The sequence below is a fragment of the Melopsittacus undulatus genome, chromosome 6 (assembly GCF_012275295.1).
Source record: "Melopsittacus undulatus isolate bMelUnd1 chromosome 6, bMelUnd1.mat.Z, whole genome shotgun sequence".
In the NCBI taxonomy this organism is placed as follows: Eukaryota; Metazoa; Chordata; class Aves; order Psittaciformes; family Psittaculidae; genus Melopsittacus; species Melopsittacus undulatus.
The window spans coordinates 16,191,306-16,214,422 of NC_047532.1; the positions used below are offsets into that span (position 1 = coordinate 16,191,306).

A 23,117-nucleotide genomic window follows, 5' to 3' on the forward strand; every position below is an offset into this window, starting at 1 on the left:
AGGAGTCTCCCCACCCATGACATCTCTTGCTCCTACTCTTTCACATGGCGTTGAAATACTCCATTTAGAAACTCAGGATGGTGGCTGCTGTACCAGAGAAAGGAAGCTGATTTCATATTCAGAGTATTCACAAAAGTGATGGCAACTTAGGAAACAGCTCTTGGGAAATAGCACCTGGAAATAAAAGTTCTTAAAATCTTACCTGCCAGAAAGTAATATCCCATTATACAGGAGAAGTGAGATTCAGGTATAGAACCACAGAATAGTCTTGAGTTGGAAGGGACCTTAAAGCTCATCCAGTTCCAACCCCCTGCCATGGGTAGGGACACCTTCCACTAGAGCAGGGTGCTCCAAGCCCCTGTGTCCAACCTGGCCTTGAACACCGCCAGGGATGGGGCAGCCACAGCTTCTCGGGGCACCCTGTGCCAGCGCCTCAGCATCTTCACAGTGGAGAACTTCTTCCTAATGTCTAATCTAAATATACTCTGTTTCAGTTTAAAGCCATTCCCACAGGCCCTCATAAAAAGTTCCTCTCCAGCTTTTTTTGCAGGCCCCCTTTATCTGCCCCCTTTATCTGTTAACATGTGAAAACTAAAATGGTCTTTCCACACTGCGATTTTATTGTGTATTAGTTGCCATGTGTTAGCTAACATGAGCCTATTACAATCCACAGTAAATTCCTGCAACTTCAGTTTACCTTCTCTCTCCCAGCTGCCACATGTAGTGATTGTCTCTCAGTGATTTCCTGCTCCTTTTTCTGTGCCACTAGTACTTTGAGAAATTGTAACTAAAACCAATTAATGAATTTACAGTATGGCACTTGACATGGTTCCTAAATCCATTATGAACTCTCCTTCCTTCTAAAGAATTAAATTTCAGTTGGGGGTCAAATAATCGGTTCTGATTCTACCTCTCTCATCTTTAGATGTTCACTAGCTATATTAAAAGAATTGTAAAGGAGTAGATGCTGAAAAGGATTGAAAGAGGAGAACTGTAGGGTTTATAGATTAAAATGCAGGGCATAAAATGTGCCTGTATATATAAATAAAGGACAGAGTCTAGAAAATGTCCATAATCAGAAATATTAATGAAAAAAATACTTATTTTTTGAAAAATATATGAAAACATCACACAAGCATGTATTTTTAACTTCTAAGTCTAGAGGTAGTAATCACTGCCACCATGTCTGTATCATTCAGACTCCCTGGAAACACCTGCAAAGTACCAGAGCATATTTAGCTGCTAGACGATTAGAAACTACCTGAAAGTGCTTCCACCCCTGAGGGCTTCCAGGGAGCTGCAGGGTTTAGAAGAGTTATTTGGGTCCCTTCTACCTGCCTCTGGCAGGCACAGTATTCTGGCGTAGCATTATAGTGCAGGTTTGAAGTTCCTCCACTGCCTTGCTCATGTTCAGATTCTTCTTCACACATTCAAACCCCAGTAGAACTGACTTAGCCCTTTACCTTTCCCAGGTAAAGTGCACTTTTGTCATGCACATGTTGACCTTTCTGACAGGAACTTAAAAATGAAGTTTCTTTATTCAAATACTTTTAAAATACCTTGTTTGTAATAGCAGGGGTTTACTCCCATCCTTTGGTAACATTTCTTCTTCCGTTCTGCACCCAGGTGGCTGGCACTAAGTTTTCTTTCTTTCTGTCAAATGCAGATCCTAAGCACACCCTGGCAACCAAGCCCTCATCAAAGCTCTGCCCTGCATAGAGGAATAATGAAAGAGGAAGGAAGTGTGTTTGAGCAAGTGCTACATGTTGGCAATCTCCTGCTTTTACCAGCTCAGAAATGGTGGTGGAAGAGCAGGAAAACAAGGCAGCCTTCCAAATCCCAAGTCACAAATCACTCGCCTTCCATACTCAGTATGGGTGCAATTTACAGGTTGGGTTCCTTCAGGCTGACAGTGTCTCTGTGTAATTACACTACATTGATGCACATCTGTGAGGAGTAGTCATTAGGAACAAACAGTTCCAAATAGCTATAAAATGTAAAATAAAACAAAATAATCATTTTTCAGGAGTGAAATGAGATGATGCTTTGCCTGCATGGGCACAAATTGATGCAAGTTTTGTGATCACAGTGTTTCAGGTTTCATATCAGTTACCTTAGCATAACCTTTTGATCATTTCTGAAGTCCTGCGCAGAATGAGGGGAGATACAGTTTGACCTTTCCAGACTTGCTGCATTTTAATGTTTCCTGTGCTTAGAAATAATACAGAAAAACCCCAAGAGGTAATATTATTTTTGTATAGAACCTCTGAAGTTATACTAGGCATGTTCAGAATACATTAAAGAGATTGTCCTCACACAAGAAATTTACTATCTGCTTTTAGATGTTTCCTAACTAATGAGAGCAATAAGTGCTGGGAGAAAAGTGGATTGAGGTTACAAGAATAAGATTATAGCATTCCTCCACTATGTATGCATGTTGTGAAATTCACTTACTTTTGCTACCTCAGTCTGGGCTTTGGATTTTCATTTTGTCTCTTTTTTCCTTACCTGATTTAATTTTCTGTCTGAATCCAGCAGATCTGGCTAAAAACCGGAACAGATTTTTTTTTCTTTTTCACTTTTGGTCTTTTTTTTTAAATTTTTTTCTAATTTTATTTATTTTCATTCAAATTGTACCCACTCTGCTTGCACAGCCAACATCAATGTGCTGTTTGTAGCAGAAACATTGTCATGACCTTGTCTCCAACAGTAATATTGAAGTACCAATTGAACATATCCTTGAATGCCTGCACTGTGTTGTTCTACACAGGAAAGTGTTACAAATACCAAAGAAACTGTATGATTTCTACACAATTACACCTGTATTTTTACATCCCCACTTGGAAGAAGTGTACCATACACCATACCACATACATAGTGTGTGGAACACATGCAGACGTTATGTTAATACTCAATCTTCTTGTTCTTATCCAGCCTCAACAGCCATTTAAGATCCATGTGTGAAAAATCAGTAACAAACTTCACTGGATTTTTTTCCAATGTGTAGAAAATGATGTTTTGGGGCTGTTTTTTTTGTGTTTTTTTTTCTGCCATTTTTGAACACTGAGAATCTCAGGATTGTAAAATTGGATTTTTATTGATCTCTGTGAAAGATCTTTGGGGTTTTGACAGCTATGTATTGACAGAAGTCACCTCTAGTTGAATCAAAAGTATTGAATGTCTAATGCAAATCACTCTATCTTCAACACATTTCAATTACAATGATGTTAAAAAAAAAAAAGAAAACCAAACCAAAGTGATCAGAAATCTTTTGTACTTTACTTTCAGTCTTTGCCCTGTGGTATTACACGTTCTCATGTTCTTTACTCACCACAGTCTTGGGGGCTGTAGACAAAAGATAAACAAAAAATTATGTATCTAGTGTTTCAAATAGAAGCACAGACATAAACTTAAAACATACTCAAGTCCTTATGGATTACAAATAAATAGAAAAGTAGCTCAAACTGGTATTTAGAAAAAACATTTCCTTCTCAATATTTGTAATGGAGTTGTCAGTCACATTAATTTTTATGCAAATTTACCTGAGCTGATGAATCATCACTGAATTATTCCTGGGTTTGGCCAGCATTTCCATTTGTATTTCTATTGCCATTGCCTCAATTTATTTGTATTTGTTTAAAGGATGGATTTTAAGAGTCCGCTCCAGAACTCATAACTAACACAAAGAGGAGCCCTGCTTCAAGTCCAGCATGGGAAGTAGATGCAAGAGACAGATCAGACGACACTAGTCACCATGACAGACAGTACTCCTGGCACACAGCTGACTGTTCATTATCATTCCTTCAGTAGACATCACAGCACAGGAGATTTTTAGGGAGGGATTTGAAGGAGGAAAATTAGGTGAGTGGGAGTGAGAAGCAGCAGTGAGGGAAAGCATGAAGGTGCTGGTTTGAAAATGTAACAAGTAGCGAGTTATTACTGAATGAAACGTGTGGGGGGAAGACATTGATTTCTCCATAGGATATTAAAAGATAACAGGGTGGGAATAAGCTGTAAAGAGCCACAAAAGTGAAGCAGCTTTTGCTAGTGAAGATGCCAAAGATACATTGAGATAAGGAATATGGCTGAAACAATAAATGTGATGCTAACCAGGGCAGCAGTGTTTTCCAGTGGTGTTCTATTATCCCTTGTTGTGATGTCCAAAAATAGATTATTAGCTTTGGAAGATCAGGGACCAGAGATGTCTTTGCACCAGCAAGCACCCTGATATATGTTCAGGTGCTGTACAAATGCATACACAAAAATTAGCAACTTCTCTGAGTATCTGAAGGGGGCCTAAAAGGATGCCAGAGGGACTCTTCGTCAGGGACTGTAGCGATAGGACAAGGGGTAAAGGGTTCAAACTTAAAAAGGGGAAGTTTAGATTAAATATAAGGAAGAAGTTTTTACTATAAGGGTGGTGAGGCACTGGAATGGGTTGCCCAAAGAAGTGGTGAATGCTCCATCCCTGGCAGTGTTCAAGGCCAGGTTGGACAGAGCCTTGGATGACATGGTTTAGTGTGAAGTGTCCCTGCCCATGGCAGGGGGCGTGGAACTGAAAGGTCCTTAAGGTCCTTTCCCACCCAAACCACTCTGTGATTCTATGATTCTTCTGAATGCTACTTCCCCCTTCTTCAGCCTTTATTCTTTAAGTTACACCATTCAGTTATCTATTTTCAAAAGAACTTTCTGTGTGAACTTTCCACTTCTTTCTGTCAAATTATCTTACTGTTTTTGGAAAGACTGCATATCATCTATATTTAACACCATTTCAGCTTGGTGAGGTGAATATAACGTAGCATTAAACTCAGACGAAAAAAATGAGTGTGGCATTTCTAGGTTTTTCAAGTGAGTTAACTCATAAGAGCTAATTTGGCTGGAAAAAGTGCCTTCCTCCAGCTGTCTTGGATCTCAGCAGACCTTCTTGCAGGTATCTAAGCTGAGGTAATAGAATGGCAGTAATATGCCAAAGTCCTTTGAATTAGTATTTGTGGTTACCATAGAAGTGAGCCTGTCTCTCATGTGAATAAAGAGGTCATGTGAAGAACTGATATGGAAGGTTTCTCTACAGGCACTTCATTCTTAGAAATTTACAGATGAAAAATGCTATATGAGTATTAATAGATAGGGATGAAATATGGATGTGGGGATACTAAAGCTGAAATAGCAAGTAGAACAAAGGGAATAAGGGGACATGGGAACATGGTAAGAAACCAGACTGGAGCTGCAGACCTGGACAGACCTGTCTGAGACCTAAAAAACAAAAAGAAAGTTTAGATAAAGGAATGAAGTGATAAGCAGTATGAGAAATTATTTGAAGGAGGACTAGGATGGGACATGGCTATCATGGAACCTAAAAGAACTGGGTTGTAGCAGGATAAAGAATACCCAGATGTAAGAAGTGTCCTAGCTACTGGTACAGATGTGGTCACCTTTTCATAGAGGGGAAGACAGACCTGCTAACACACTAAACAAGTAAAGAGGAAAAGAAACAGCAAGGTGATATTTCTGTGACAGACAGGTAGGAGGTACTGTAGCACACATACATGGTGAGGTTCCAGGAGAGAATGTGTCTGTTAAGCCTGAATTGCTGCTGATGATATTTCTTTATGGATGTGCAAGAACATTTAATATAAACAATTGGCCACAGGATCTGGACAGAAGAAGATCCAAGTTACATGCAGCATCTTTTGAAGAGGGATGTCCTGGGATCATTTGCCCAGCAACAAACAGGGAAGAGCACAGGGACTGGGTGACCTGATAGCCTGGCAGCACTGTAGCTAGACTACAATGAGAGAGGACTAGGAGGGGAGTGGGGTGTGAAATTACTGTAGTTCACTGTCAGCAGAGAGACAAGTCAGCCTCTGTAATATGCTGGTGACCACCTGTGGTTTATAAAGACTGCAGAGGGAAAAGTCTAAAAAACATTTTCCAGAGCTTGTATCTAGATGGCCCTCACTAAGCAAAGAACAATATCTGCACTCCAGTATTCTTCAGTGCAGGGGTGTATCTTCTAATCCATCACAAAGTCCCCTTTGTACACCAGTTTGGACATGTGTTTCTTCGAGTCACTGGCACAGGAATGTGGCTAAAGTAATGTAAAATTAGCTTACATGGTATTAAAATGAGATACTGAGAGTGAAGTAGGTGAAGGAAGGAGGCCTAAGTGCTACTGAGAAAGGAATCAGCAAAGGAAGAGAAACCACAAAAAGAGATGCTGCAGAAAAAAACAGAGAACTGTGAACTGAAATAAGAATGAACAAGGAACAAGGCCACAACAGCCAGGGAGAAAGGACCCTACAGAAAAATCTAAGCATGTAGAACCTGCAGGTATCGTCCACGTGTCTTGTTAAGAGGAGCAGAACTGGGGCAAAAAAGGTACATACCAGACAAAGAGGTAACATGATTGTAAAGAACAGAACTTTGGATGGAGAAAGACACAATTTTACCTGCCTTGATTTTTAAGCTTGGAGTGTTTCACTGACTAGTCATGGGTCAGTAGGAAATGGTGACATTCATTTAGTAGCTGTAAGGAAGCAAACACTTGTGTATAGAGCCATAAACACAGTGCTGACCATTGCTGTTGCTTAGCATTGCACACTTACTCCCTGTTCCAGAGTTTTAACAGCTACCCAATTTGGGGTGCATTGACACACCCCACACCCCCCATCTGCCCCTGTATGCAAATATACAGGATTGTAGGCCTTGATGCTTGCACTTCTAACACTGTGCTTGTCCCATGGCTGGCCTCACCTCTGAGAGCTTGGAGTTTGCGTTAAGGATGTGCAATGCTCTCAGCCTTGCACATGTGACCGGACCCAACCTGCTGGTCTCTTGGGAAACACACACATAATAATTAGCCCCTTTGCACCAAAGACTTCATTGCTGTGTTCACCACATGGTGAGTGTCACCCTGTGGGTTTGTGAACGCGCACACACACACTCTGAAACCCTCCTATCCCCAGAAAACATCACTGTAGTTGCCATATGGTCAGGCTCACCTGCTAGGTCTGTGAGGAGACAGGCAACACACACATAATGAAGCTCCCCACTGAGCTGCCTTAAGAAATTAAACCCAAGAAACTTGACGTCACTGCCACATGATCACTCACCTGCTGAGTTTTGGGGCAGGCACACACACATGAATTTGTCATCTCTGCCCAGCGGCTGCCTCCCCGTGCTCCACCTCACTGCGCTAGCGGGAAAGCAGAGCCGAAGGCATGGGATGCACTCCCTTCCTCACCGGGGTGACAGGGGCCACTCACTCAAACAGGTCATCGGGCCCCTCCGCACCCCCTCCGGGTGGCAGAGCTCTAACTGCGCCCTGATCTGGGTGAAGGGCTCCCAACGGTGTGGACGGTGGCGAATCCACAACGAGCCTCTCCTCGGAGCCCTGTGACTACCGCAAGGGCAAACGCGGCTCCCCGCCCGCAGGGAGCGAGGCCCAGGAGGGGCTCAGGTACCGGCTATTGCCCGTCCTCCGGGGTGCTGTTACGGTAATTGCCGGGGCAGAGGCAGTCACTAGGGAGAAGATAACGAGCCGGTCCTTCCCCGGACTGGCCGTGCTTGTAAACACCAGCAGCCACAGGCACCGAGAGCAGGCGGCGGCGAGGCTCCCCTCACGCACGGCCATACCCGCCCCTCACGCTGCGCCGCTCCCGTCACGCACACCCGCCCCACCTGCCAACGCCGGGGCGGCCATCGGCCTGGCTGATACCGGGAGCAGATGCTAAGCGGCCCCGAGCCCGTCGCGGCTCCCCGGGGCGCTGGGAGCGCTCTCCCCGGGCGCTGCCGCCGTTCCCCGCACCACCATGGCGGCCTGAGGGAGGGCGGGGAAGGGAAAGGGGGGGGTGCGGGACTCCCCTGGCGGTGACGTGTGTTGCCATGGCGACGCCCAGGCAGCGTCTCGCTCCGAGGGGGGGGGTGAAGGGATGACAACAAATATGGCGGAGAGGAGCAGGACGGCAGAGACGGGTCAGTGCCAGCCGCAGTCGCCTGGGCGGGGGGAGAAGGGGAAGAGCCCCCCTTCTCCAGGGGCTTCTGGCAGTAAATGGGAGCTGCAGAGCAGCGGAATGCAGGAGACGGAGCGCTTTTCTCAGGGAAAGGGGAGGGAAGCGCCACCCGGCCGAGGGCACTGAGGTGGAGAAGGGGCCAGCGCAGAGGCCCCTGCCCAGGGGGCTGTGGAGGAGGGCAAGGCACTATCCTTTGGGGCCTAAGGAGTGTCTGGGAGACACTCAAGGGAGACACCTGGGGGAGAGGTGCCCGTGGGGAAGGAGCTGATGGTGCGGTAGCCTGCACTGTGTGCCTTCCCTCACAGGGGGCAAAGGTAGCGGTAGTGAAGAGCAGAGCAAAACGATGGTGCAGAGGAGTTCCCCTCACACAAGAAAGTACGTCCCTCTTTATTTAGAGTGGAAAACTAATAGGGGAAGACAGGATTGGGATTGAAACTGCACCACAGTGCGGGTAGTTCGGGGGTTGACCTGCAAGTGCTGCTGGACCTGTCCCCGGAGGCTGCAGAGAGGCAGGGTGCTGTAACATTACATCTCACATACCTTATTCTGTGAGGGTCTTTTAAAAGAAGGTGCCAAATGTTATTCTTCCTATTGAGGATGCGTTAACAATGGCTCTGTGTATGTGAAGATAAGTTTGTGAAACTGAAGTTTTGTGTTTCCTCATGAATGATAAGGATCCTCTTGGTACAGGCGTCTTTCCTGTTGTAACAAAGCACAGTTAAGGTCTTTTCCAACCCATGGGAAAACAGAAGCTCCCAAAATCAGTTACGAAAATTAGAGATTCTAACAATTGGAGGGTAAAAGAATAATAATGGCAGTTTTCCTGAATATTTAGTATCCCACAGCATCATACATAAATTATCTAGGTTCCTGGACCAAAATTACATTTTCCTCACCTGCTGTGTTAGCTGCTGTGCCTGTGCTTTTCAGCCTCAGAAGTGGCTACAGATGAAGATACATTATCCATAGAACTGATTTTGGATTTTGGGGCCATTTAAGGTTAAAAAAAGTGATAAATATGTGAAATGCTGCTCTGGGAAGCGATACTGCAAAGGCTACCTCTAAATGAATTTGCCATGTGATTCTTGAATTCCCCGTGTTCAACCATGTTGTTTATGAACCCCTGAAACCACATTAAAGTTTATTGTACATTAACGTTGTCCATGAGGCAGGTGATTATATTCATCTACTCTATTATGCAACACTAAACACAGCAGATCACTTCTGACTGCACTGTGAAACAGGAAGCAAATCTCCAGTGACTGTCTGACCTTGTCAGGTTTCCTACCTGCTTCATCTGCCCATGCCTGTGCCATTGTAACTTTCTGTACCATATAATGTAACTTGACTACTATTTCCAGGTTAATTCATAACCTTACTCTTATATTGTGTTCTCTGCTACAGTATTTAAATCTGCAGCTTTGTGGTATTTGCTTTTCATTTTTAACCTTGTCCAGAACTTTTTCCACTGCAGCTAATAGCTGATTTTCTCATAAATGTGCTTGTGCTCAAACCGTGTTTTGTTGCATGTTCCTTATAAATGTAGGTTTTATTTTATCAATACCTGTCTGGCCTTTTTGGAAGCCTTAATTTGGAGATCTTTCTTTTTTGAGAAACCAGATGAGGATTAAAAATGCAAAGAACCAAAAAGACAGGAAAAAGAATGAAAACTTTCAGACATCAGTGGGACCTGGGAAGCAAACTTTTGATCTGTGCCCTTTTTTTGAGAAAGGACATGGAAAGTAGGCTGTGGAAAAATAAAGGTGGGGTGCTTTGGAGGTTTTTTGCCTTTTGCCCCCTGATCTTTGATTTAGTGTCTCCTGACACTAAGGGGATCCTTGGCAGATCCCCAGAATGAACCTATTTGGTCCCTTTGTGCTGGCTGGCACTGACACTGGTGATGTGCATGTAACATAACTGGATAATGTTCTTGTTCTTGGTGCATCCTGATGGCTTAGTGTGTCTTCATGACATGTCAGACCTGGACCAGTCTTTAGGACATACAGGAATGTAGCACTAGGAGAAAGATGAACCTTCATTTGGCACTAATGCACATTTTTTTATGTATGGATGCAAGGAGAATAAAGCCATTACAGAAGGAGTGAACATGTTCAAACCATATAAATTGATTTAGTCAATATTACTATATTATGCTTCCTGTTTAGTTTTTACAGCAACATCGTGCTTGTATTCCTGGATCAGAAAACACGGGTAATAACTAAATTTTATCTTCCCATGTTGAAATATTGATTGTTATTTGTAACTTTCAGATGCAGAAACTGACTTACAGAAAAATTAAAGGTAACTTATCCATGCTCTATAGCAACACAGATTACTGTTATGGGCCATTCATTACTGGTTTATTTCAGTAACTTATGTTTGTAAAGAGTCAGTGACAAGGAAAGATGTAAGAAAAAATATAATGTGCACTTACGTAAAGGTGATTCTAGAAATTAAGTTTCTTCCTAAAGATTATCTGTTACTGAATTATATATATCTAAGATGCTCTACAATACCTCTAAACTCTTAGCTTTGAAAATACACTGTGTCAAGGGGTTTTGTATATTAGTTATGCTTTCTGGAAAGCATATCCTTTTTAATGTAAGAAATTTTCAGTTTTATTAGTATCTCCTTGCTCTTCTGTTATAGGAAAGTAAATCTGTTAATCTTTCTTATGCTGGTAATTATACTTCCTGTTTCCATATATACAGTGTATTTTTCATATTTCCATTCATTTTTTCACGTTGAAGATGTTTGTTTCTGTAGTAGTTCTTGCAATTTCTTAAACTGTTTTGTTGGTGAGGGGGATTGTGGCACACAGAATTACACAAAGTACTGCAGAAGAGGAACTGCCATCAGCTTTTCTTATCCTGTTACTCTTAGCATTATTTTCTATATCATGGTTTAAGCCAATCTGTGTGTTTAAAATGAGATTGAGATTTAATATGGAAGGCAGATTATCTCACATCTGTCTATTACACAGTTCATATTCCAGTGCTGTTCTCTCTGGACTGGGCAGACATCTGGTCTAATCCATTAAAATAGTCTCTGCATTTGGATATCTGGATAGAGTGCTGCAAATCATCTCACTTTACCCTGGATTAATCAATCATTTTCCTATTGCAACTGGCTCCATAGTCATAGCTGGTTTCTCAGAACTCGCTTAAATCAGCTTTCTGCAATAAACTGTGAATTTGTATGCTTCTCTGTTTGGGTTTCCAGGCTGAAGCCTTTGTGTCTCAAGCCGGGAATCCAAATTAAAAGCAACTTAAGCCTTCACTAACGAAGTCTGCAGGAGAATGAAAGTCAGGAGACTACTTAGTTACTTTCAGGAGCTTCTTGGTTTGACTTCCAGTAGTTCTGCTTGGCTGACCTTGATGTCTCAAGCCTTTGGAAGATACAAGATACAGAAGATGGCCAGTTCAGTTAAGTTTTTTCAAAACCAGACCAATGTTATTTTTCCAATTCTGTAGTAAAGCAAACCTTATTGCTAGGTCAAAATGAGTACAAAATGCCTGTATTTGGTAATTTTTTTGACCCATGAACCAGATGAAAGTATTTAACTTTTCAGACATGGATTCAGCGAGTTATCTTATTCTCCCCAAGTTACTCTTATTTTTCTAGACATCTCTATTACCTTCAGAAGACTTGATTCTAGAGGTCTGAATGATCAAAGGGTACAGGTTATCTCTGAGTCCTGTAATAGTTTCCTATCTGAGGCAGCTGCATATTAGCCTGGGATTGACAGTTCTAATGTGTGTTATTCCACAGCTGCTAGTCATTTTGTGGATATTAGTATTTCTGATATTTCATTGAGTCCTCATCACTGAAATCATAGTGAAAGCAAAAAAAGGCATTTGCTCACAGTTCTGGACAGGGGATAAATATATGTCTTTAGACCAAAGATCCTTGTTATCGGAACAAACAGATTTCCCAGCTGAATGTGTAAGTTTCCATGTTTATTTACATGTCATGATAGATACCTTACAGCACAATGTTAAGTCACACAGCTGGGCTGACCTGGCTTCAGGAGGAGAGCTTCAAACCACCACTGAATGCTGAACCCCAGCTCAAAGTTTGGGTGTTTATTAGCATTTCTAAACTACTTTGTGTTGAGGTGATTATTTCAGAGATGTGCTTGTTGAGGGTCCGACAGGATAACTGTGTAAATTCTCCAGTGTTTTCTAATGGATTTTAATCTGGTAATGCTGAGCTGGATAATTTTGAAAAACAGGTTTTTGATTATTCCTTCAAAAAAGAATAGTTTGGGTTTTTTTTTGTTTTTTTGTTTTTTTAATATTTACTCACATATGGCATGAATACATTTTAGTATCAGGAACATACTGCTTCCTTTTAGGTGGCCTTAATTAGGAAACCTAATTTATTTGTCTTTTAATTTAGGCCTTTTTGATAACTGGAACTTCCAATTCACTGCCTTTACCATGAGGAAATTGAAAATAGGTCAAATCAGCTAATTAACGGTATTATTTAATCTTTGTCTTTCAGATAACACAGCACACCAGTGGTGCTTCTGGTCTTCCAGGCAAATGTAATTTCTTCAATGGAATTGTCCTGTCTTAAATCATTTCTGAATTTTCAAGCATAAACACTGTAGCTTATTTCCTAATACACACTAGTAGCCTGTAAGCTGAATTCTGGTGTTTGGGAAAAGACATTGCAGAAAGGGATCTGAAAGGGATCTGCCCACTCTATCTTCCTGTCAACACAGAGATTTCAAAAGTCAGTGGAAAACTCTCAGGTTACTGGGCCCAGACTTGCAGATGTTCACACACCATAAGGAGCTATTTAGACTTGTTTATAAAATGCTGCAGGATGTATTTGTAAACAAACCTAAAATGTGGTTTGTTTAACAAAGCTGAAACTTACTGGCAGCATTGGTAGAACATGGAATAGAATAGGAGGGTTAAGGCTGGAAAGGACTTTAAAGATCATATAGGTCCAACTCCCTGCCATGGGCAGGAATGCCTCACCCTAGACCATGTTGCCAAGGCTCTATCCAGCCTGGTCTTGAACACTGCCAAGGATGGAGTATTTGCCACTTCTTTGGGCACCCAGTTTCAGTGCCTCACCACCCTCACAATAAAGAACTTCTTTCTTTATATCTAACCTGAACTAAGCCTGTTTAAGTTTAAACTCATTACTCCTACAGTTCTCACCAGAATTCAAAACATGATGTATTGTTTGGTATGTTTTTCTTAAGCAGTTTGAAGTCCAGGGAATATTAGAGAAAGGTTTGTTAGTGAATTTAAGCACCCTGGAAGACCATTAACTACCTCAGGTTTTACTGCTTAGCTTGAAATAGGCATTGAAGTGATATATTGAAATTAACTCTAGTAGCTGCAGAAAAATATTATAATAATCATAATAGTCTGTTGCCAGTAGGCTGGAATTCAGCTAATTTCCAACTTTTTCAGTTATCTAGTGGAAACAATCCCCACTAGAAGAATTTGTTGAAGAAGAGCTGCTAATATATTTTTGGTACTTACAGCTTTGATCATATTTCTGTTACATAAGTTGCCATATAAGGAGACCTGAGAAATGCCACTGAAGGCTTTTTACAGCCAGAAGATATAATTTCAGAAAAAGAAAGAATAGGGGATGTGTTGCGTGTTCCAGTTGCCATTTCTTAATGGTTTACCATTTCCTCACCAGATTTCAAACAGTTTTTTTTTTCTGTGACAAATAATCAAAGCTTTTGAAAGTTACTTACCTCAAGTCTCCCAACGTTTTTTTCTTTCAGTGAAGTTCAAAGCGCCCTATTAATTATTAGTGCTTGTGAGAGGAGGGTTTTGAATTTGTAAAGAGTAAAAAGAGACATACTGAGAATTTTAATAAGTTTCATACTGGAATTTGTAAAACAGAAGTTTGTGCAAGTTTCTTTAGTGTTGCTGTCACTATACTGAGTAGGCAGAAGTCTCATGCAAAAAAAACAGATCAACCTCAGAACACATTTATATGGCCTACATAGGATTTCTACTTTTTGAAGTTAAGCTTTATGGCTTTAATGGACATTAAAATAGTTTTTAAAGTCACTTTCTTGTGTTAAAATGTAACTGGCTTGATCTCTACGTGGGGCCACTAACAGGGCTGGGGACCTTAGACTGGCAGCACAAGCCGCCTGCTTTCCAAATGGGATGCCTAGTAACAATAGCTGTTATCTTTTGCAGAAGAAATGGACAACTTGTTTGTGCTCAGAGATTTTCCTTCCTCCTTTTCTTGTTTCCTCCAGCGATGACTGTTTAGGGACAAAAGTGATAGAGTGAAACACCTGTATAGTCATCTTTACTGCTAGGATACCCTGATAACAGAAAGCACCAACACCCAGATCAATAAAGTACTAGAGGACTTGGAGAGGAGTTTGGTACAGATATTTACGGCTCATGGTGCTCAGATCCAGCAGTGCTGCTTCTGCTCAGCAGTGGTGCTTCTGTACACTGGCTTCAGCACACCCACCAAGGTGCTACATCACTCCTATTCCTTACAGGATTGATTATGCTGCCCTTTCCCACAACTATGGGATTCTATAGAAACCAGCTTAGGTTTCTAAAGTAATCTCCAAAAGTAGTTGGCATTCAGGGACTTGATGCAGAATTGCTGTGTTTAGATTGCATTGTGCCTGAGTTAAGAAGTTCTTCTAAGTTCAAGCTGTGTCTGCAATTAATCTATAATAGAGGTAAACCAATTTACAGAGATGTAAATGGAGAGTTGCTTCTGAGTACACATCTGTGTGTCCCATTCTTCAGCTTCCCTGTCACACTGTCCCCACAGCTTAATTCCTTCACATTGCCACGTGGGCCAACCCTGTCATTTAAGAAGTGCTGTATTTTTTAGCCTTGGACTTTTAAATAATTTTTTTTGCAGTATTTTTTGATACTTGCATGTCAGGATGGTTTGGAAAAGCCAGTTTTGGAGCCACTCCTCTACCAAAATAATAATAATAACTTCAAATTTTGTCCCAGGCTGCTCAAATTCAGAGCTAGGGACTTTGGTATTACATCTAGGGCACTGATCCTGAAAACGTTTGGCACTGAGTTTGGTATATATATGTGTATAGTGAAGTGTTTTCATGATTGCTTCTATTTTAGGGTAATTAAAGTATTAACATTAGAGACACAAACTGATACATAAGTTTTCTAATATACATATGTGTCCCTGTTCTCTCAGTATGGTTAACAGGCTGATTTCATAGATTAATTTTGGCAAAAATCAGGCGTAGAAAAGGGGGTGGGAGTAGTTGCCTTAAATTATTATTCAAAAAATAAGCTATCTGACTGTATTTAATTTACTAATTCATAGAACTATTTACGTAGCAGTGGAACTCACAATCACAAGCAAAAACTGGCAAGATTTTGCTTTTACATATTGTTTCATAACCACCTTGAAAAATGTGTTGAATTTCAATCTCCGCAAAAGCAAGTGGAACATCAGTTCCTGTGAATCACCAGCGCAGAGCAGCAGGAATCCATTCCAAAGAAAGCCCAGCTGGATTCATTACAGGTCTGCTGATGTGTTTTCATTTGCAATAAGCAGCAAAGTTACTGTGCGATTACAGTAAACTTTAGAGCTGGGTAACACCTATCAAGTGACTATCATGTTTTCATGCATATGTAATGTAGAGGAGGTAGTAGGATGCACTTGATTAATGAAAATTTCCTCAAATAACCTATACAAATCCAAAGGCAGCAGCATTATTTCAGGGGAACTGTACATGGGGAATAGGATTTTGAGATAAACTTGACCTGTAGTACTGCAGAATAACAGATACTTCCTAACCACACAAAATACCAGTATATCTGCTGGTTATTTTATTTCTAAGCAATACAAGTAATAAGGAATTTGATCTGAGAGCTGTCTCTGTGTCAGCCTTCTTGAGGGTAGAATTTTGGCTCGTGTTGTGAATATTTGAAAAACTTTGTATGCATTTCATATTCCTATAAATATTGTATCAAGTTAACATTTGCTTAGTTAAAAAACCTGCTGAATACGGTGTATCAGTTAGTAGTGTTCTCTGTAGTTAAATTCCTGTTCTTACATTGCTGAGAAAGTTGGGGCTCTTCAGCCTGAAGAAGAGAAGGCTGCGTGGAGACCTCAGAGCAGCTTCCAGTATCTGAAGGGGGGCTATAGGGATGCTGGGAAGCGACTCTTCATTAGCGACTGTAGTGATAGGATAAGTGGTAACGAGTTTGAACTGAAACAGGGGAAGTTTAGATTTGATATATGGAAGAAGTTCTTTACTATAAGGGTGGTGAGGCACTGGAATGGATTACCCAGGGAAGTTGTGAATGCTCCATCCCTGGCAGTGTTGAAGGCCGGGTTGGATAAAGCCTTGGGTAACCTGGTTTAGTGTGGGTTGTCGCTGCCCATGCATGGCAGGGGGGTTGGAACTGGATGATCTTAAGGTCCTTTCCAACCCTTACTATGATTCCATGATTCCATAATGCAAGAGACTGAATACATCAAGTTTGCTTTGCTGCTACTTTTATCTTAGAATAAAGGAATTCTGAAACAATATTTAAATCTGTTGCTATACAGTACTTTGTGAATAAAATAGAATGCTGCAATGATCTAATTATTGAATCTGAAATACTAAATTATGTGTTTCTTAACTAAAGAGTAAATTCAGCAATGTGAGTGGGAAATGCTTGGGTGGAAGAAATTCTCAGTGGCTTAAGTACTGCTTTTGGAATGGCCTGTTTTGGAAAGTAGGGGGAAAGATGCTGTTCTCAACTACGAAGTTAAAGGGGTTGTTTCAATGAGTAATTATAGTTATTGCAGTAATTAATAGTGTCATTGATTTAAGCAACCTCAGGGAACAAATTATTCCAGAAGTAGAGCTAAAATCCCCACATTATTTTAAATATGAAGTAGTCAAGAAGATTTAACTCCAAACTGAAGAAATTAACTGTGTCTGAAACTACTGTTGACTTAATTTGACTGACAGAAGACATGCCTAACTCTAAACAAAAAGTAAATAGGAAGCAAGGGAAAAACCATATATTTAAATTACACATATTCAAGAGCCAAGGAAAGATAAAAGTTCAACCCAAAGATGGATGCATGAATTATGGTGCAAAATACACAGGATGGACATTGTCGGTGATTTTACATCTCCCAGTTTTCACTTATCACACTTGTAATGGTAGCCCAAGCATTTGCAGCAGTGTGCAACTTCCTCTCTTCCAACAATCTGTAAAATACGGGGTCTTGAAGAGAAAGATGTGTTTGTTTGCCCACAGGATTTTGTGCTTTGTGGAGCCTTCATGGGAGGCTGTTTCCTGTGTAAGTCTCCTGAATGCTAGACTTATTCAGTGATAATCAAATACATCTTTTCTTTGGACAGATGCATCCACAACAAATTTACAGTAGTCACACTTTAGATATTGAAAAATCAAAATACCTCTGAAGAGTGGGTTTGCTGTAGTACCAGAGCTGGCCTGTGCTGAGACTCACCAGGCTGATGACTTTTGAAGAATACCTGAGAATGAGATAAAAACCCAGTCCAAATTAGAAGGCACAACTGTATTGCCTTAGTGCTGAACCTGAAATAGTGTTTGTGATACAGCTTGTTAGCTCAGGTGCAGCATCACAACTACAGCTCTCTTCCTTTGGCCTGGCTGGGATCACAGCAGATAAGCTCATGTCTTCCAAACTATGATGTAGATCTCTTTAACTACAGATCTGGAAAGCTCCTGTTCAATCAGCAAACATATTTAGACATTAACAGTGCTAGGAGCTTGACGTGAAAGGTGTAATTTTCATAAACAGAAAAAGCACTGTTTATATGTTTCTTACTTGACCTTGCTGATACTCTTGAAAGACTTCCATAGTACTTCATACTTAGTACTTTTTGGAGACACCATTTGTGGGCAAGCGTTTTGAAAGTGATAGTCAGGACTGAAGAATATGAAACTTAGCACAATTCAAATAAATAAAGCCTTAGCATATTGCAGAAGCTGAAATAAACCTACTTGTCTGTTATATCAGGAATAATTATTACCTATTGAGCCTTTTTCAATTTCCCAGCTGAAAAGCAGTTTGTCCTAAAGAAAAGAGATACGCAGAGTTATTAAATTCCAGAGATTTCAACTTTGTTATTCACCGAGGGCTACATAGTCATGGGTCATGGTCATTGCATTGGTTGCTACAGATCAGATGCTTTAGTTACATTTAGCTTGCCTCAATGTGAGTTATTTTTAATTTAGAAACTTATTTTGTCATGACTTCTTCCAGTTGCCCTGTCATTAAAACCATTTTAATTATACTGTTCTGGTAGGATAAAGACCATCTGACTTGGCATAATGCTCACTTCTGGTTAGGTTATCATGATCTGGCTGTTGATCAATCACATATTTTGCTTTTGAATCAGACAAAACTACTTATTCTAGAATATACAGTGTGGATAAATAAAGAAAAAAAAACATGGAGGGAAGTAGTGTTCCTATACTTTGCAATAAAGTATGATTGTACAGGAGGGAAATGGTCAGTGTAGTCTATAGGTCAGATCTACTGTTGCTTCTTCAGTGTAAGCATGGATTAAGTCAGCCTGTTTTACACCTTCTGTATAAAACCTAAGTATTGTTCATGGAAGTTAAGTCTGATCTGCACCAGCTATGACTAACTGCATCAGTATCCTCTGGCTGGTGCTATTTCTTGGGGTTGTTCAGAAGTATCTTTTAGTAAGCATTTTCATGTAATCATTCTGCACTTAAAAACCTTGTCAAAGAAAGGTTTTTGAAAATACATGTGGCTTGTTGCTATATCTGGAAGACTAAGCTAGATAGCCTGCTTTTGTTAAATCCATGCCTCATATCTGGGACAGGTGTTTAATCATGGCTATATACATAGCATCCATATGTATATATAGATAGAGACACAGCACATATCCATGAACCTTCCCCTTCCTTTCCTCCCACTTTCTCCATCCTCCCTCACATAGAATACAAAACCAGGAGTATATATGGTGATTCATTTAAGGATTTGGTGGCATGGGAAATATTTACAGCATTTTAGGGTGGTGCCAGCAAATACTAGTGAGTGACTCCAACCCCCAACATGTTTTGCCCTTACCTGACATTTTCTACCAAGTACAATTCCAAATACAGTTTCTACTAATTCCAGTTCATTAGTATTTTTTGCAGGTCACATGCACTCCTTGTCCTTGGGAAGTCAGTTGCTTACAGACTTCAGAAAGACATGGGGCCCTACAAAACAAAGTTTTACCCATTGAAGTTCTTAGTACCACACAAAGGATCTGCTTTAACTTTTTGGTTCTCTTCCTGCCTCAGAATCCCTAGGCACAGAATTTCCTCGTGCTTGGTAGGAACACCCCTAAAAATCTTTTAGTGGCCTAGACCTTGAATTCCAGTGTACTCTTCAACTGGTGTTTCAGCATCTCCTATCATTCCTGTGCAGACCTAAGTCTCTGAGCCATCTCTTATCTCTCAGAGGATGGACTTGCTGATACAATTGCTTTCTTTGCAGATGCAACTCAGGAATAGCTGAGCTTGGTGGCTGTAATTTACACTTTCCTCTGCTAGTTGGGAATATATCTGATGCATATTTTTTTTTTGTTTACAATTTGTATGGTTTATGCTTTGGTTTGATTTGTTTTTTATTTATAGAAGTATTGCTACTATAGCAACTGTCGCATCATGTGATATCTTTGATATTATCACAATGCCACATACTTGTTAAAGAATAAATCTGTATATCGGGTGAAATTCACTGATTTTTACAGTGGATTTAAACAAACATCTTTTCAGTTTACGTATTTGGTACGAATGTTTTTTTTTTCCAGTTTGGGGTTTTTTTGCTTTCTGGCGATGAATGTTTTAGTGGAAAGGTCACAGATTGTAAGTACAGTAAAAAGAGTCATGGATATTATTTTTTTTTCTTGCTTACTGAGTTCAAAGCATTAATTGCTTTTTTATTTTCATGAAGAAAAAACTGTTCATACCTTCGTGGGCATTTTGAGTTTCATTAAAGTGATACAAAAAATTCCATTGCCGTTTGCCTCTGACAAGAAGGTATGTCCTTGGAGATGGCCCACATTGAGCTAATAAATAAATATTCCTGAGCTAAAGCCTGAAGTTATGCTTTTAGGTTAAAGATTAGAAACAAATATTACATAGAAAACAAATACAAGCCAACAGAAATTGACTTGTTTTCTTTTCCCTTAAAGTCATAAGGTGATGGCAGCCACTGGGAGTGAGGAATCAGCGTTCAGAGCAGTATGTGTCTGCCAGATGTCTTCAGTTCAATGTTCTTCACTAGATTTTTGAAAGGACCTTGCATTGATAATTTTAGCTCTAAGTGAATCTATTTTTTGTAATGGACTGGGCAGTGGAGATTTCTTACCATCTTTTCATACTTGATCAGCCAGGAAGTTGGCAGTTTTGCTTTGGGATAAGCACCTTACATACTTTTTTGTTCCTGCTTATCTTTGGGCAGCCTGCTGCCTGCTCAATATGGACTTTTAAGTAAAGCGCTCTTTGGTGTGACCAAGCCTTTTGTAGGGGCCATATGTGACATGTTCAGTGATAGTTTTGTTTTCACGTTTGTGTATAAGAACGAGACTTTTTCCACCCTCAGTTTTGACTGAGACTGTTAGGCCATACCTTCTGCTAGAGCAAATCAGTTGCTTGGAGCAACCTGGTCTAGTGGAAAGTGTCCCTGCCTGTGGCAGGGGTTTAGAATGGTTCTATGATTTAGATGTACTTATGCCTTTTAACCCGAAATAAAAAGTTAATGGTGCATTAGCCAAGGAATTGTGTTAGGAAAATTAAAAGGACGTGTGGTCTAGTAGCCTCTGTAGAAAGTGTAACTTGTGCAGTAAAAGTGAAAAAACCCTAACAATAAATTCCAGTGTTTCTTTCTTATTTATGCAACCTACCACAGGATTTTCCAAGTCGCTAGCAGTAAACTTGCAATTCATTTTTCCTGAGTACTTTCAGAAGCTTTGCAAAGCCCAGAATTTACCTGATAATCTCTGCTAAGCTAGTTCTTGTCTTTTATTGCACACGTTTTCTTGACTATGAATATCCTCTTACAGTTTAGAGACAGCCTCTTAACAAGCAGTCTGTTGGTCAAACTGCAGGAGGAAAGCAGTTAAAAAGACAATTACTTCAAATATGCTTTATCTCAAAATGAGTTTCTAAATAGCAATTCAGTGTGTTTTTTATCACTAGACCAAGCTGTATGAGAATTCTGTCTGTGATAATCGACATTTCCCTTGTTCTGCTTGACCTTTGAAATAGGTAATGGTGACAGTACGAGCACAGGACCTGAACATGAAGCAGCAGGTATGGTTGGTACCATGCCGGGTATTCTTCCAAACCCTGGGATTTGTTATCTTCACTTAATTTTTCTCATTTCTTTTCAGATCACAGTGATTGTGAAATAAGTACATTTCAGACTGGCAAAACTCTCTGCAGTATGTTTAGATTCTCAGGGTTGTGCCCAATCTTTGCTGCAGGATACATGGCTGTGAAGATCAAAATGATAGTTGTGATTTCTTCTTTTTCTTGGCATTTTTTATGCCAGCAGAGCTGGAATTCTGAGTTCCTGCCTGCTGATGCCTGTAGGGTTTTTTAGAACGACATTCCTCCTGCAGTTTGACCAACACACAGCTTGTCAAGAGGCTGCCTCCAAACAATAAGAGGATATTGAAGAAAATGCAGACGAAAAGGCAGGCACTAGTTCAGCAGAGAAGATGAGGTAAATTCTGAGCATTCAGAACTGATAGCGGAAATAGGAAGTCTTCCTGAATATCAGTGCTGCCAAAGCCTAGGCACAATGATAGAAACCCTTCTATTTAAAAACATAGATTAAAGAACAAGAGACTTTTATCACCTATTAAGACTATAGTTCTCTACAAATCCAATCATATAAAAGAATCTTGCTAATATTGCCCCGTTTGCAGTTTTCTGATTTCTGGAGAACTGTTCTTGGGATATCCCAAAAGTGTTACTTTTCCGACACGAGCTGAGCAATGTTCATTGAGAGACCCATTATATTTAGGAGCTAATAGGAGTTGCCACTGATCATCTGAACTTTTGTTTGTTGCAGACTGGACTGAGAGTTTAGATTCACTTCTTTCTGTGGGTTTACACTAACAGTCCTGCTCAAGGCTGTTGAAACTTTGTTAGGATATCTGGAAACTTTTCTTGGCACCTAGATTATGAGAATCTGGCCGTTAGATCTTTACACCATAGAAATGTTCAGTAGCAAAATGTGTCCTAAGTTTGTTCTAAAATAAGGATCTCATAAGAGAATGAGAGGCATTTGTTATATTTAAAGAAAGACTTCTACAAAGTTTACCTGGCAGTTATCTGTCGTTCCATGTTACCTTTCCAATTGATTATCCTTGTTAGGCAATAAGGCTGATCATAAGAATGATCTAGGTTTTCCAGGCAAATTCACTTGGTATTTCCCTAGGTCGTTTTTAATGCAGCTGTGCTCTCCTCCCTAATGTAGTATGAGAGTAGCTGCCGGCTGCTAAGTGGAGTCTAAAGTTTGTCACATCTAGAAACTGGGCTCGTTGTTTACCCAGTCTAAAGAGTAACTATTACTGACTAAAGAGACACCTTCCTCTAGAAACTGAGTTTTTAAAGAAAATATACCTAAATTTGCATAATGTTCATTGTAGCAAATACTGTTTTCATCTTAAGTAAAGATAAAAATGTTGTCTTTACCCTTTTAACTCCAGAATAGCAGGAAGTTTTGGAAGTTTCTAACCTTTTTCTCCTAAGAATCCCAGTCCCCTGTAACTGATTCTGTTAATTTTCATTAGTTTGATGTGAAATATATCCACAAGGACAATAGTGATGAATGCAGATACCAAAAGAATCTGTCCAGGTTTTATTTTAAAACGTTATATACTTACAGAGATTTCAGACACCTACAGATTTTATACCTGATAGAAAATTACCATTAAAGTTTAATACTGTGGTAAAAGTAAATCCTAGGGATTTTCCAGAGACTCTAGGAGTTTAAGCTATGAAGAATTAGAATAAAATAGCTATGTGTCTTACAACCTATAAGAAAAACAATTGACAGAGTAAGACCTACAGTCCGAGAATGTTT

The 23,117-nt window shown here is 40.2% G+C and overlaps 1 protein-coding gene across 1 annotated transcript in view; it reads left to right on the plus strand.

Annotated features, from left to right (window-relative positions):
- The first annotated feature begins 7,943 nt into the window (after positions 1-7,943).
- The window catches only part of AGBL4 (AGBL carboxypeptidase 4), a 952,894-nt gene continuing 937,720 nt past the window's right edge, over positions 7,944-23,117 (plus strand). The window contains exon 1 of the mRNA XM_034063537.1: positions 7,944-8,046. Within this exon, the coding sequence (XP_033919428.1) occupies positions 7,944-8,046 (103 nt within the window). The remainder of the gene's footprint in view (positions 8,047-23,117) is intronic.